At 37.6% G+C, this 16,325-nt stretch overlaps 1 protein-coding gene across 7 annotated transcripts in view; it reads right to left on the reverse strand.

Annotated features, from left to right (window-relative positions):
* ADK (adenosine kinase) overlaps nucleotides 1-16,325 on the reverse strand; it is a 291,201-nt gene that overhangs the window by 243,501 nt on the left and 31,375 nt on the right. For all 7 annotated transcript variants that reach the window (XM_040606787.1, XM_040606784.1, XM_040606786.1 and 4 more), the window contains exon 3: nucleotides 11,695-11,748. In XM_040606787.1, the coding sequence (XP_040462721.1) occupies nucleotides 11,695-11,748 (54 nt within the window). The remainder of the gene's footprint in view (nucleotides 1-11,694; nucleotides 11,749-16,325) is intronic.

Raw genomic sequence — 16,325 nt, forward strand, 5'->3', positions numbered from 1 at the left:
TTCTAGTAACAGGAAGGCTTATCCGGAAAACCTGCTTCAGATGTACAAAGAACCGTTCTTCACAAGTTATATACAACTTTGATCACTTTGATTTGAAAACGATGACAAACCGCCTTCAACTCATGGTCTCCTGCTTACCAGGAAGCAAAAAAGAACAATCTACTCCCAACAACATGAACTAGCAGCTACTCCAAAACACCCATTTTCAATTCTCTGAAGCTACATTAGAAATCTGAGTCATAAACACTTCAGGGAATTGAACATGCAACATTATTTTGTTGTTCTTTTATGCAGTGTATCTTGAGGACTTCTGAGGGTCAATTATCTGAATTGTTTAAAGTATCTACTTTCTTTTCCAGAATTCATTCCTTTGCAGGGTGGGACATGACACAGACACACGGGCACAGGGCAAGTCAATCACATTTGAATAGGAGTTAATTAGTAATACAGTTACTCTTGACCTAGATCCTGAACATATGAAGTAATAAATGTTATAAATTTCATTTTATTAGTCTTGTTTCTTAATTAATCTGACTGTCAATAAAACTAATTCTTAGTTCTAAGGCATACCAACCAGCATCTCCAAAGTGAACAGGAAAATGAAAATTTTAAGACAAATATTTATGATTCCAATACTACTTCTCAGAATACCGCACTCTGTCAGCCGTGAGTTTAATGTGTTTTAATTTGATGCCTTCCTACATACAGCAAGGCCACAGCTGGAAGAGTGCATTCCATTTTTGGCAACACACTTCATGAAGTACCTAAAACAACTTGAGGGAGGCCGGAGAAAAGCAGTGAAATTGGGAAGAAGTCGAGATGATGTGAGCTGCAGCTAGAGAGGTATCCTGCATTCTCCAGCCTACAGATGAGGAGAAAAGGACAGACTTGAGCACATGAAAATAAAACCAACAGGAAGGGAATCACCCGTTCTCTGTGTCAATGCAGCATAGGACAGCTAATAGAACTAAACTGTATTCAGAACAGATTAAAACCTAGATTTAGCGTGGGGAGGAGGAACTTTTCAGTGGCAATGAAGCTGCACACCAACAGAGATCATGTATTAAGATTTCACTGTCTCCACATGACACCTTACTATTTCCAAAAGCCTTTAGAGGAGGCTAGACAAATACCTGCCAGGAATGACAAAGATGCATCTCCAGCCGGATTAGAGGAATGAAACTAAATGATCTCTTGAGGTCTCTTTTTAAAGTTCTATGAAAGGAAAGCCAATTAATGGACAGCTACTAAATTATTTTCACACAAGCCATTTAATCTGCTCTGATAAATGATCAACTCCTTTAAAATAGCAGAATCTACTATACTGAGTGCTAATTAGCACTCTTGGGGTTAAGCTTAACCCAGAAAAGACTGAACGGACAACAGAGATATTATTCTTTCAGTTGCTGATAATAAAAAAATATAATAAGCTGTATAGTTTATCTGGGGTGCTTACATCTGTAAATGAGGATACTTTTGAAGCTAAATCAGTGAAGAGAATGGTGTTGCATTAGCAGCTTTGGAAATGGAGTGTCTAATATATTCATGTGTTTTTTACAATAGTGTAACAAGCAGGACATTGGTTGAATTTCTCCAACAATTCAGTTCTAAAGTCTCACTAAAATAGATCTTGAATGAGAAAATTGAAGTCTCAGTACTGGAAAAATGTATACTGTGTTATTCATTAAAAGGGCACAAATGTCTAAGAACAATAGGACTATACCACATCTCATTACCTGATTAGTTTAGGAAAAATGGTGGCATTATATCCTGACTATGTCTTTTATGGAATTGTGAAAAAGCAATGAATTACCTGTGTTATGCATTTAAACAGAACACACACACAGGTGCCTTCACCCAGTAAATTCTATTTTTAAAATTCTAAGAGTTCACAAAAGCCTGAAGCTGTTAAAAAAAAAATCAAATGAAAGACATCTGCATTTAAAAATTCAGTTACAGTGTATCTTCTGTTAAGTAGATTTTTTCATTAAAATGCAAAATTTTTGAAAGCTTAAGTTCTCCATCTACTCTTAGGACTATCCAAAAACTGAGCATGAACTAAATAACGAATACTTTTACTTTCTCTTGCATTGGCCAGCTTTTAACCATACCAGCAACATATGCAAATGATTTTAAAGAACTATACCTCAACCACATCATGTCAGTAACAAAATAAAACAAAACAGCACAAAACAAAACTGAGTTTAGAGAAGAGACTATTAAACTATCATTCCACGTTTTGCAACTTTACCTATATAATCTGTTAACACAGTAATCTGAACATCAAATACCTCTGTGGTCTGCATTACAAACAAAACCCACAAAATTTGCTTGCTGTACTTGCGTGCATCCTACCTCAAGCTCAAACCGTGCACATAAGTGACGTACAACAAAATATGTATTTCTTATTTTGACTGCTTTTAAATAGTCTCTATGAAAATAGCAAGCCCCCTCATCTCAAGCTTGTAAGGATTTAAGATGACAGCAGCTCACTGCCAAGTACTGTAAAGTGGTTAAAAGCTTTCGACATTTTACATCTTTTACTGTAGTCTTCAATTAATTGCCATAAAGCTAGCTACGCAAGGCACCACCCTGCGGCAAAGCCAGTACTGACAGCATGTCCCTTTTCTGGGGCTTTCAAACATTGCCACAATTTCAACAACTTTGTGTATTTAAAAAGGGTTTCTGCCAAGATAAGATTCTCTGAAGATTCTCTTCCACACACTCATTATTTATGAAAATAATGAAATTTATTTAAGTACATAAAATGCCTGAGTAGGTATTTCTGAATCTAGTGCTGTCTCCAGAGGACTGTGAGCAAAATACCTAAGTACAGTGAAAGAATGGAATAAAAATCCCATGTTAAGTTTAACTCTCATTCTATCTCTAAGAATACCTCAAGCTGCAAGACACACTGCAAGAGCCGTATACACTAATTACACCGATGCCTTAAAACCATCCGACAGCAATATTTTTATACACACCTTCTCTTTCTGAAGGAGACACTAAGACAGACAATGTGTCTTCCATGCTAATAAAAAGACCAATCAGTCATTTCTAAACTTTAGAAAATCTTTAGTTTAGTGCTACATTGCATAACAAATATTCTAAAGACAGATTTCGTCCAATTGTAAATTGTGCACTTCTGTGCAACCAAGACGCAGAAATCTTTCCAGCTCTCTTAACTAAGGAATAGCAATCCCAGAAGATTTTGCATGCTCTGCAGCTTAAGATCGCATCTTTACTGTAAGTACGTACCTCATCTTCTATCTGAAAGAAATCAATACAGTGACAGAAATATGCAGCACTATGGAAAAATTAGTCTACGTATTCAAATCTCAGTCTTCAAATGCATCAGTGGTCGCACCAGTCACGTCAGTCCTGTATCAGCACTGCACTCTGTGCATACCTGGGGTCAATGCAAAATACAGTTACCACCATTTTTCACACCATTTTTTATTTGTTGTGAAATAAGGAAAGTGTAAAGAGAAGTCCTCCTTCTGGAAAATCATGCCTCGCTGACTGCCCAAACTGTGTTTATTGAAACACAAACCCCATGGGGACAAGGGGGTGCAACTACTTTGTGCTGTTTGTGACTCCTTTGCTATGAACACTCAGCTAGCGACAAGCTGGAACCCTTTACAGGAGTTCAGAATGCTTGAACCTTGCAAATCCGAGCACACCATTTAGTGCTGCAGGTTAACTGCTCAGACTGTGCTTGAGGGTTATTTCAGGAATAGGCAGCAAAAGCAAAACTGTATTTCCTTGCTTTAAACAAAGCATGTAGAGCACATGCTAAGTAACAGTAACAGCTAGCAGACAGAGCAAGAGTAACTCCTCTTACTAGCTCACTGCATAGAAGAGCCAGGCAGGTCCACATAAAACCATCACCACTCCTGCATAAATTTTCAGTGTAAAAAATGATTATGAAAGATCAATTTAACTCAGTATCTAATACTGTGAGAGCTCCTGAAAGCTCTCAAACTTGAGCTGGAATTATAGTTTGAAATATTCCAAAACATCTTTCTCTTGGAGGAGCTTTTGCTATCTCTGCTGTACCACTTATAAAGTGGCAGTAATAATCAAAGTAGATGACACAGCTACTTGAAAAACATCTCTTGAAGACAAGAGAAAAAAAACTCATGTATGAGATTAAGTCACATAAGAACAATGCTACAGAAGAAAAACAAGTCTGACACTAGGAACTTCATAACTTGATTGAAGCCAAGGGAAGTTGCATTCCTCTAGCAGCTGTTTTTAAACCTTTTGGTTTTGAGTTCTCATACGTCACACATGCAAATTATTTTGGATTCTCCATTGGCTTTCACATCCATCCTTCTCTTTCTCCTCCAGCTCTCCTCCTTCCCACTATCATGGAAGTGTTGCATCAGTCTCAGATAAACAGCTCAGGCTACAAAACCATTGTCTCCAGGGTAACTCAAGCCTTGTTCTTACCTGCCATCTATAGAAAAAAACTTCTCATAATAGCTATTTTATACCAAATAACTACTGTGTCATGTAAGAATGAATCAACACCAATTTCCAAGAGCTGCTTAACAATAAGAATTATTTTAACAGAGCCTATAAAGCTACATCCTAAAGTCTTGCTTTAATGTATTATATGTACAAAATAACTTAAGCAGAAGGAGGTTTTATTACAATAGTGTACTGATGTCTAAGCACAAGTTTTAAGTATTGATCCAATATATTTACCAGCCTAAGTAACCTGCAGATTAACTATTTCATGTCATCAATAGCAGGATGCAAAATTAAATTATAAAACTTACGTAACACTAATTTTTATATTTTAGACATTGTATGCGATGTACATACATTGTATACAATTTGTTGCAATGTACATACATTGTATACAAAATAACACTTGCAATTCTTAATTTAAACTTTAGGCAGATGTAGAGTGCTTCAATCAAAGAAGAAGTATTTCTACTATAATTTAGATTCTTAATTTCTGCAAATTCTATGCAGAATTGTCTGTTACCAAGAATTTCATGTGATGATTTCTGTAAAGCTAATTTGCATTGGTGCTATATTCAGAAGAATTGAGTGGGTGGTGGGCAGGCGGAGAACCAAAAGAAAAAGTAGAGGGAGAAAACTGTAACAGAAATTCCATAGCTAACTGTAAATCCTTCTTTTTGTACATGTGAGTCAAGCCTTTTTATATACCACAGAAGTGCTACAACAAATTTTAGAGAAATCAAACTGCAATTTAAAATAATTTCTACAGAGGGAGCCAACAACCCAAGGAACGGGATTAATAAAACACACTCAAGATCAGCACAGAGTTCCTCCCAACCATCAATCCCTTTCATTGCATATTTTTTACAATATCCACGGCACATCATGCAGATTCTTACTCCAGAGAATTCCCAGGCATTTAATGAAAGTTTACTTAAAGAAATGCCTGATTATGTATCATAGAACAATCGTTGTCAATATACAACAGAATTCACATTTACTTTGGGAAAAGGTGGCGATTTAAGAGACTGATCATTCTGCATTATTTATTCATTAAAATGAGTAGGTTAGAATTGCTACAAATTGAAACTTCTAAAAGTATCATATTTTGTAAAAATTAATATCAATTCCATAGTAGATATTTTTACTGAAGTTTTCATACAAACCTCTACACCAGGAAACTGGCTAGTATGATAACTTGGTCTAAAAAACGAGGAGGAAATCTAAAATAAAAGTGTGTAAAGATGAGAGCTGGCAAACTTTTTCATAAAGCTAGGTACCTCATTATAGCCATAAGGGTTTTCCACATTATGTTTCATACTGTGTACTAATCCACGCAAATGCAACTGCAAGTGAGGTGTATTATATGAAGTAACTCAACAGCTTTCACAGACACCTGTGTCAGGTTTCGGCATCACCCCAACCGTACAAACCATCTATTTTGTCAGCTATGTTGAACAGGCCGTCAAAAGATTTAAAGCTTAGTATTTTTAACATTTTAGTATATCTTCCGCCCCAAACAATTTTATACCCTTTTTTTTTAGGCTTGTGAGGGAACCAGGTGGGTAAAAAACCCACACAGATATTTTACAAAGACTACACGCCAACGGGACACTGACTCCTAAAGGCGACACACACGCTGGATTTTTCAGTTAGTGAAGATCAGCTGCCCCCTCTAGCGGCGCAATCCTGCAGTTCGGCTGTTCGCAGCATCACTAGACGAGACAAGTTTATGTTTGGGCGTTTTTTGGTCCCCAGCATTCACCTCCCACTGCATGTCGAGCCAGCAATAAGGCATGCTTACACAGTAGATGGGTTTGGCTCCAGTCCCTTAGCTTTTGCACTTGAATAGTGTGATATGTATATATATCGTGATTTACACATGGTAACCTGCCTAAACCAAGGCAACTCCACTACAGTGTTCCCACAAATAGGTTCAAATCCCTTCTGCATGCTCTGGCTTACTAATGTACCTAGACTACTTCTAAACCCCTACTGTAAATTTCTCTACCGTCTCCCAAGCATCACACAGACCCTCTGTAATCCCCAAAGAGCCCTACTACGCCTCCAAGAGTCACCTTTCCAGTAATCACTTGCATACATCTTGGCTAAGCAAAACTGTAAGACACGCAGAAAAAGCTCAGATGTTACAGATAATTCTGACTGCATCGGTCACCCTAACAGCTGTTCTCAAGCTTAAAATTCCCACTCTTCATTGTTAAGTTTCACCATGAGAAAGTACTCACATAGCAAGTATGCAGCCAGGAATAAAAGATTCAAATAAACTCCTCTCAGCAAACCTGCAGCAGAGCAACACGTCTGCCCTCGCTTCTGACCGCAAACACATCAAACAGCTGACTGAAGGAAGCCAATATTTATCTTCCTCTTTCTTACTTCACGGCCTTTATCTCTGTACACATACATGAAAGCAGAGGTGGCTGTGGGGCACAGAATTGCTGCCACAATTTCCTACTTTCTCCTTCAACTAACTTCCAAAAATTTCAGTGTTCCATCATGGCCAAAACCACTCAAACAGTTTATAAAACTGTACAATCAATACTCAAAGCTGTATTAAAACAAGTGTCCTGAAGCTTCACTCACAAACTCAGTAGGACCACTAAACTCCCAACAATGCTTTTAAGACTCACAACGAATATATTTCGGTTGCCTATTCATGCAAGCTAGTTAAGCTATCGAAATTTTGCTAACAGCCCACATTTTAGTAAACCAGAATATTACTCACACACACACCCCCCCCCCCCCCCCCCCAACACCTCTGCCAACGCTGCTCTACACAGTGAAAACAGACTCTGTACTGGGCATTAGGTAAACAAATTAAGCGCGTCTTCTTCAACATCAAGACAGCTTAGATCATACCTCATCACTTGCTGCAGCTAGCCTGAATTTCTACTCCTCAAATTTTTGATGTGGAACCACAATAGTAAAAAAATCAGCCTAGGCAGCAACACATGTGCACACATACACACAAGTCCATACTTGGTTAGTATGACCCTCAGTTAAAGTCATTCAGTCCAAGTCTGAGATTTACAAGTAGCAGCAACTCTTGTGAAAGGACTATTTGAAGGTTCAGGAGAAATATTTCTGGTTTTCTCTGCGTTTATATTTATTTATCCTTCTCAGGAGGAGAAAAAAACCCACATGCAACATTAAGGCCTCACCAACCTTACCATGCCCAAGTTTCCCCAGCAATCTTGCAGGATGAAATTCTTTTTTTCCTCTCCTCAAAGTTACAGGGGATTAGCTGGGTTGGGGGAAGAGGGAAACAGCTCCAGGACATCTCTGTAGCCACAAACACATGCTTACCTTGTGAAACACCTGGGTAAACGGAAGATACTACTGTTCCCCCATCTTTGTAACTCTCACTGCAGAATAACAAACTCACCAGTGAAAACAAATATGATTGCTCATCTGATTCACTACTACATTGGCATGCTTAGCTTGATCATCAGTTAACTGATCTGCTAATTTTACTTTGAAGCAGGCTAAGGAGCCTCCACACATTCCATTCCCTGGCTGAGCTGCAGGACAGTAACCTCCACCTCATCGGCATTCAGGAGTTTATTAGGGCAGGAGGGGTAGGTATTTCCAGTTGAATGCTGGAACTTACAACTTTAGCACTAGCAAATTCCTTTCAGATATGAAAAGTACACGCTAATGAAAAGAGATGATTTTAAAAGGCTGCTACAGTTAAAGTGAATTGGAAGCTGGGGGGGGGGGGGGGGGGGAAGTCATCTTTCATACCTTAGCTCTTAAAATAGAAGTACGATGCCGTGCCTGTAAACCAACTCCAGTCTGTCTCAGTGGCTGTACTTACCTCTCCAGATAGCTAAGATTCAAGGACAAAAGGATCCAGCCAAGTCAGGCTGTAACTGGCCTAATTACCTTTTGAGATAAGGCTTTCATTACTGATCAAACTTAGATTTTTATGAAGAGCAGCTACACAGAAGCAATGTCTAAGAAACTGAGGGACATCTGACAGCCAGATCATTGTGATACTATAAGATGAAGAATGCCAAAAGAAGTCTTTTCTTTACTCGGTAAGTCAATATAAAAGCTGTTGGCATTTCAAAGACTGGAAGACAAAGTATTTTAAGCAGGGGTATTTTGCCACAGAACAGGAATACAAGTAGTCTAACTTTGTTTGTATTTGACTTAAAACATTAGGACAGGTTTGAGAGAATGCCTTAGTTACAGGGGCATTGAACCCAAGAATAACCACATCAGTGACGATTACCCTAGTTGTAAATTGTCTTGCATCATTCCCCAGAATTGGCTTTTCTTTTAAATATGAAAGCTTATTAAATATCAGAAAAGGATAGTTAAGGATCAAATAATTAATATGTAAGTTAAATCAGAGAATTTAGCTTGAAGGACTGAAAGTGCTCTGAGGTTCAATATTGACCATTTAATCTGTTCCGTACTGTATGTTAACATGGTCCAAGAAGAGCACACAGTGTATTAGAAAAGTTCGAAAGGTCTCTCCTGAAACAACGTGACAGTGACCTACGAGAATTCTTCCCCAGTCAAGTATCCAGCAGCATTCAAGATGCCAAGTTCAATGGCAAAAGCGTGTTCAAACTCTTTCATTATAACTAACGGCATACAAATCATCTCAGGTCTACTGCAGCGATAACAATGAAAAACCAAAAGAAAGGTTTCTGTAGCAGCTGATGCATGTAAGTCTTAAGTTTTACTGAATTTTCTTTTATTTAAAGTTCAGTCTTCCATTTAAGTGACTATGCTGTAAATGTATCAGTAACCAATATACAATTAAATAATATGCAACATACTTAAAATAAAAAGCTCAAACAGGATTTTAGTATGTTTAAACTACTTCAAATGAAATAACTCACGTCAAAAGGTTCAGTTTAACCAGTATCTGTTGTGCAAATAAAGCTTCTGTACACAGTACAACCTGTACTGTCCAAAACACAGTCCTGTATGCCATTTCATTCGTGTTTAACCCCTCAACATGCCAGTACTTCTAATACTTCTAGCTTACTTCTTTCAAAAGGGGTTAATAGTAATTCATTGGGTTAATCATAATTATGCTGTCCACAAGTATATCATAAGAGAGCATGCTCTACATAAAAAAAATAATCAATCTTATCTGCTGATCAAAGGCAACTGTTGTTGCCTGTCTTTTGCCTGGAGGTCAAACAGTTTTAATGTCACTGGGACATTACCATGATGTACCAAATGTAAGCTTAATGTCTATTTCCTTCCCCTGAAAGAAAGGAAATTTTATTTGGCTAGTAATTCAATCACTAAGTTTTAATTCCTTTGGAAAAAAGAACTATTTGTGAAAAGCCTCATTACCAGAAACAGCCAAACTTTTAACACGGGAAAACCTGACAGCTATATATATATATAAATTTATCTGAAACTGTTACCTCATCTTACACATGGATAACCTGTTAAGTCTTTTGGGCTTACTACGAAATAATGCAAAATAATGCTAGTGTAATAATGGAAACAAACAATAATGTACAAAAGCTGAAAGTTAGGGGAAAAAAAAAAAGGTGTTTTTCTTTTAACTAAGCATGCCGATGTATAAAAAGGGGACCAAAATCCCCACTGCCTCTATCTTAGAAGGAAGAAATGTGAAAGTAATCCTAAAAATCTATACCTTATTTGGAAATATGACTTTTATATAAATATTCCACTAGTTATCATGGAGAAGACACTGAATAAAATTATGTAAGGGCTGACAAGTGAAGCTTTTTCTGCAGTCTGTCATACCAACTATCCTTAAAAAAACCCAGTTACATAATACAGATCTGAGGAATGGCAAAGAGGACATTCGTGTAGAACATTCTTCAGGCAGCTCATAGAGAACAGTGAGTGAACAAGGCAAAAAGAGAACTGGAGCTCATGCTCCAGAGTATAGCTCTTCAGCCAGTGGTATTTATGTACAGGAATTAAAACCAGCAGTAATGAAAGAGCCAGTTACTTGACATAAAGAACTTTAAGAACAAGAAAATTTTGAAACTAAATTCTGAAATAAGAAATAATATAGTACTGCATCTATGTAAACTATGCCTACACATACAAGCAGGCAGGAATGTTCCAATTATGCCACGTCCTATTTAGCAGGTACTATTCTTTAGCTTAATATATTAACTCTTGATTGAATTAATTAGTCATCACAGAAAGCATACCAAGCTCTGAAAAGTCCTCTCCACTTCAAAACATGTATACAGTTCAAAAGTCAGTAAAAGTTGGAGAACTTCAGTATTTGTTTTAACTGTAACTAGAAAAAAACCAAAAACCTAAGGTTTCACAACCAGGCATACATCTCGGAACACCCCTCCCTATTATCTATATAATATGCAGACAATACGTACCAGTCTTTTTACTTTGTATTTTTCCAAAAAAACGCTTATGCACAGTACCCAGTATTTGCTTTCAACTCAGTTGTAGAGCTTTTGTATTTTAGTACATAGCGTGCCAAAATAAAAATTAAAGGTTATTTTGCCTGAACATCTAAAAATCAGATCAATTTCGAATGTCAAGCTTTTTTGGTTTGTGCATATCTTTAATGAAGGAGCGAAATAATTGAATATGCTGTTACTGCAATGTTTGATTAAGCTTCTCTACGGCTACTTCTCCGGCAAGACAAAAGAATGATCCATTCAACAATGGATCATGTTTTTTCCCCAGGAAAAAGGTTTTTAAGCTACAAACTCAGAGTAGTCAAAACAAGCACAATTTCAGTGTAACTGACAGGGACCTAGTGACTCTTAGCTACATTCCACACCCAACTGTGTTGATGAAAATTTGCTAAGGTGGGAATGGCCGTGATATCACATGAGTAGGCAAATTAAAATCACAAGTCAACAGTGAACCTGAAAAAAAATAAAAAACTTCCTTTTCATTTCTGCCAGATATAAACAAAGATCTCACTTATACAGACATACTGCAGGCAGGCAGTAGAACTAGGATGAGTACTGAGACACTTCCATTGCATGCGTACCACCTGCAGTTAGGAATTTTTTTGAAACAAATTAATGAAAAAAATTAATATTTTTTTGAAACTTTCAGACAAGTTGTCTAATTTATAGCAGACATTACTAAAGAACATAAGCTATTTATGAAGACATAATTTTTACTTCAGGTTTTCAATATTGAGATACGTATATACATAGAAAAAAAAGAACATATAACATGCATGTATATCAGTAAAAAAGAACTTACAATTCTTTGTGCTTCTCCTCTGCCAAAATTTGGTCATTTGGCTTCAGCCCATACCTTGGAAGAAAAAAAACCAACAAAGTAGTTATTCTTTTGATAATATAACCATAAAATGTAGTTTTATTGTTTCAAACTGGCAAATTAATAAACTATGTAATATTTCTTGATTCAGGTACCTCAGGAATTGCACAGACAGCAACAAAGTTTAACAATTTTTTTAGAAAAGCAAACTTCACATCACATAGAATCTTGCTTTATATTATGGCTTCAGATTACATCAGATCCTTTGGCTTGCTATATATCCAAAATCATTGCACTTCATACCATAGTAAACTGTACACTGACCTCAATTTGGATCTGACAAAACATGACAGTGAGGAATACAATGTGAACACTAAAACTGTCTGTAGTGTTTCTCCCTGTACCAAATAAAATTATTACAAGCTATACCAGAAATATTCTATAGGAAAAAAAAGTAAAATACTGTAACCACAGGCTGTCGAGGAAAGTTTCTGCAGTCCATACAGGCAACCTCTGATGAAAGCGAGAAGCTTGAGAGAAAGACAAGTTGTTTGCTAGCTTTACCTAACAGACAACAGAAAAGGTTGCCTACACTGTCTGAACCAGAAGAGGAACCCAGGCTCCCCCAGCACAGGCTACTACTAGTTGTGCTGCAGGCCACACCATCACTTGCTTTGGAAAGCCTTAAAGAAGCGACCTCGCTTTTGTTCTACCACCAAGCAAAAGCTTTCACCATCTCAAAATATTCCACAGATTTAACTGTTATGGTTTTCTGTGGGGTTTGGGTTTTTTTTCTGGTCGATTGGTTTGTAAGACAGTCATACCTAAGGTAAGCGGCTAAGAGTCAAGTGTGCATTTGACAACTCTGCAAACAGCTAACTGCTCACACTGCAGAAGGCTCCCACTGTCCCTTTGTCCTCGCTCCAGTCAACTACAGAACCATAAATTACTACTCCTGAGGAAAGATTCTGGTCACCAACCAACTCAGTCACGCTATCCTGTAAATTGATTTTTTGTTTCAAAAGAACAAATAAAATGCATGTTCACTATTCCTTCCAGCATTTTCTGATGATACTCAGAAACTTGTTTTTTTTCAGCATCCGTTTAAAATGCAAGCGTCAACACCGGACACATTCTCAAGCTCACTAGTGCTGCATTCAAACATACAAGACACTGGCTGACTGACCCATTTTTTTCTTGTTTACATCTGCAGAGACTGCCTTAGGTTATTTGCCATAGTGTCATGCTGACTTGCATCCACTTACCCCTTTGCTGCTAAATCCCTCATGTAGTCACTTCTAATCAAGATACCGTGGGGTTCACCCACACATTCTCCTAAAAGCAGGGTTTGCATTTGACTCTTACAGCAAAGAGACTATACTGTAACACACTGTTCAATAACAGATTCAGGTCACTGACTTTAATTGCCAAGTCATCCTCATAGTTTACCATCCTATCAGTCTTTAACCCACTAATTTTAACTTTTGTGATCTTACGCTTACTTCCAAATCAATTTTTTCTGTACTGAACTGAACGCTATCAGACTTTTTCTTTAATGAAAAAGGGTCTTAGTTCAATACCAGTTTCCTGATAATGCTGCTACACCTCCCCAATATCTTTGTTTGCCATGTCTTAATAAGCATTTTATTGATAGCAAATACTTATATATCAAAGAAAAAGCAAAGAGCTACCAGGAAATTCTCAAAGAAACATCTTTCAGGAGTTAATGGACACTAACTCCTTTTATGCAACCTGCAATCTTACTTAAAATTACATCAGGTCATTTGTTAAAAGGATCTGCCTGTCATAGGCAGATATACCCTTGCCTAATACGCAATCCATTTTGTAAGTGGAGATCGTTTTGCCAACTAAAAAAAAAAAAAAATATACCCGCATAAAGTCACAACCATTCTTCACTAAAAACAACACTGCATGCTTTTCCTCTGACCAGAAATCAGACTACTTCAGCTAGAACTGAATACAAGTTTATCTGCTGAAGATAAAGAAATAGTATCCATACTTAAGCTTCCAAGTATGGAAGTATATACTCCAAGTATACCAAGCTCAAGCTTCCAGATTCCTTGTTCCTTCATTTTTTGTTTTGGGTTTTTTTTTTTTTTGGTTTTTTTTTTTTGTTTTTTTTTTTTTTAATAAACCACAATTGACACACACACCCCCCAGTTATTTAGAGGAAAAAACCCAAATAAAAGCCTCCACTACTTAAGACTAGGAAGTCAGCTACCACGCAAACAGTGTAACATAGTGGGGAATTCTGTGTAACAGATGTGTGATTTTCACATGGGGTATGTTACTGGCATACCATGGAGGGGTGCGGGAGGGACACAATTGCTATGCCTGAGGTTTGCAGAACAGTTTGTTTGCTGAACCTCAGCTTACCTAACCTTTTTCACCACCACCCTTTTTTTCTCTGACCATGAACACGGCATTTTTCAAATATTCTTCCTTGACCCCTAAAGATACTGCTTTGATAGCAAGTTGTCAAAGAAGATTTCCCACAACGGGAACGTGCCTGTAGAGGTCAAACTTTATTAGTACTCTATGCATCAAGACAGGATGTGTATTGTGTTTCATTCACAGCTGCTGAAGCATTTAATAAATTTAAACGTGCAGCTAGCACTTTGAACAGCTTACATAATATTTCCCAACATGTGTTTCGTAGGAAAGATTGATAAGCACCAGTTGGCTCTTCCTAACTGATAAAGGTTAGATTTGGGAGAATTTCTCTTAAAAATATAGTAGGAACCAAGGATAGTAAGTGCAAAATAGAAGCTAAGGACACAGTCAAAAAAATTAAAATAAGGACATTCAAAGCTGTCTAAGCAACCAGAACAACATACTGTACATGTATTACACATTTACACAGCTAGTATTAAACTATTAAGTAGGACAGAAACAAATATGCTATGTTAGTGGGCAAAGGAAAAGAAGTGACCACAACTTCACTTTTTTTTCCTCTTTTCTGCCCTGTGAAATGCAAACTTACACACACCCTGGAACATTAAATAATGATTATTCTTTTCAACTATCCAGTACCAAACTGATACAGTTTCAAAACGTTAACAGTCTCTTCATCACTGCTCAAGATCCTGTTTCAAAAAATGGAGCCAAGAATGCAAACATCCAAAAGTCCGCAGCAAGGCTGTATGCGTCAAAACAAACTATAGCAAGTACATTTCCAAAACGCTACCTTTAAACACTTTGCTATGTCCCTCACAGACATTTGATCTACTGGAAGAGCAGCCAATGTTCCAGGCACCCCCTTCAAAATGGCAGCTGCACACCATCATGAAGATGGACAGAAGCAGCACCCCAACCGCAGCAGTTAATCACACTGCACAGCGGCGTATTTCCACCAAACCCGTGCAGCTGCCTGCCCCGATAGGCACACCCAGCCGCCGAGCATCACAGCTGACGGCTTCCGACACTCCTGTGGGCTCGGATTGTACCTTGAGTAAAACTGCCCCTTTTGGAAGACAGCAGCTCTCTCCCCAAATTCAGTTCCTTAAGAAATTTCCTAAGCCACAACATCTTTGTCTGACCTCTAGATGTCATTGTATCATAGTCACTCCAACATACGCTGTTCTGATCAAAGCTCTAGTGACCCAGCTGCATACAGGAGCTAACAGAGATCATTACCCTGCCATCCATCCTCTAACCACAGTTTAAATGAGAAGTTTCGCACTGCTTTACAGTACTCTTTTCAGCGTGGAGTCTTTTTTTAAACAGTATTCTTTCCAACCCGGTTACAAAAAGGCATGTTTAGGCATTTAACTTACCAGGACAAACGAGCAAGCTAATCCTCCTATGTTTCATCAAGAAACAAAGACCCAACTCCAATTCACACTCTGGAAAAGCACCTCTCTGTCCTTTGACTACAATAGGGTATAGTGATACAGGATGCCTCAATTAGCCTGCTGAGTAAGCGGATTTGAATGCCTCCCATTAGTGTCTAACTCCAGAACATTAACAAACTGTGGATATATTTCCATGAGAAAACTCTTGAAAGAACTGAATTTTAAAGGATGGTTTCAACTTTCCAAACAAAACTACCCCGAACCCTCCCAGTCTTTTTTCCTCATTCGTTTACTGTAACCAGTAACTCCACCAGAACTCAGACCTGAACTTCATGTCACATTCTTCCTTCCCAATTGGTTATGTTTCCAGAACCAAATTTGGTGTATGTGCAGATACATACATATCAAACTCCCCCCCTGAAACATTAATTATAAATTCACAACTACATTTATCTTAAATATTTTCCCTTTACACAAGCCTGAAAATAAAGTAGCACAGATCCAAACTGAAAAATTATTGCAAGCATTCTGAGGACAGACACTATACAGCCAGAATAGTGTTAAAGAAATTTGGCAGTATGTACAGCTAAATATATTTTAAAAAAATGTTAGGGCCACTTGGAAAAGTTTCACTGTGTGTAAAACAGCTAGAGGTACAACTCTGACCACCACATTCTCCTTGGTTACAGCGCTACAGGGGAAAAAAAAATAAAATACGAAGGACACATACTCGTTTCCTCTTCATGTATACGACAACACTAGCATTCACTGACAAGTTTATCACCTCAATTTTGATTT

The sequence above is a fragment of the Falco naumanni genome, chromosome 9 (genome assembly GCF_017639655.2).
Source record: "Falco naumanni isolate bFalNau1 chromosome 9, bFalNau1.pat, whole genome shotgun sequence".
NCBI classification, from domain to species: Eukaryota; Metazoa; Chordata; class Aves; order Falconiformes; family Falconidae; genus Falco; species Falco naumanni.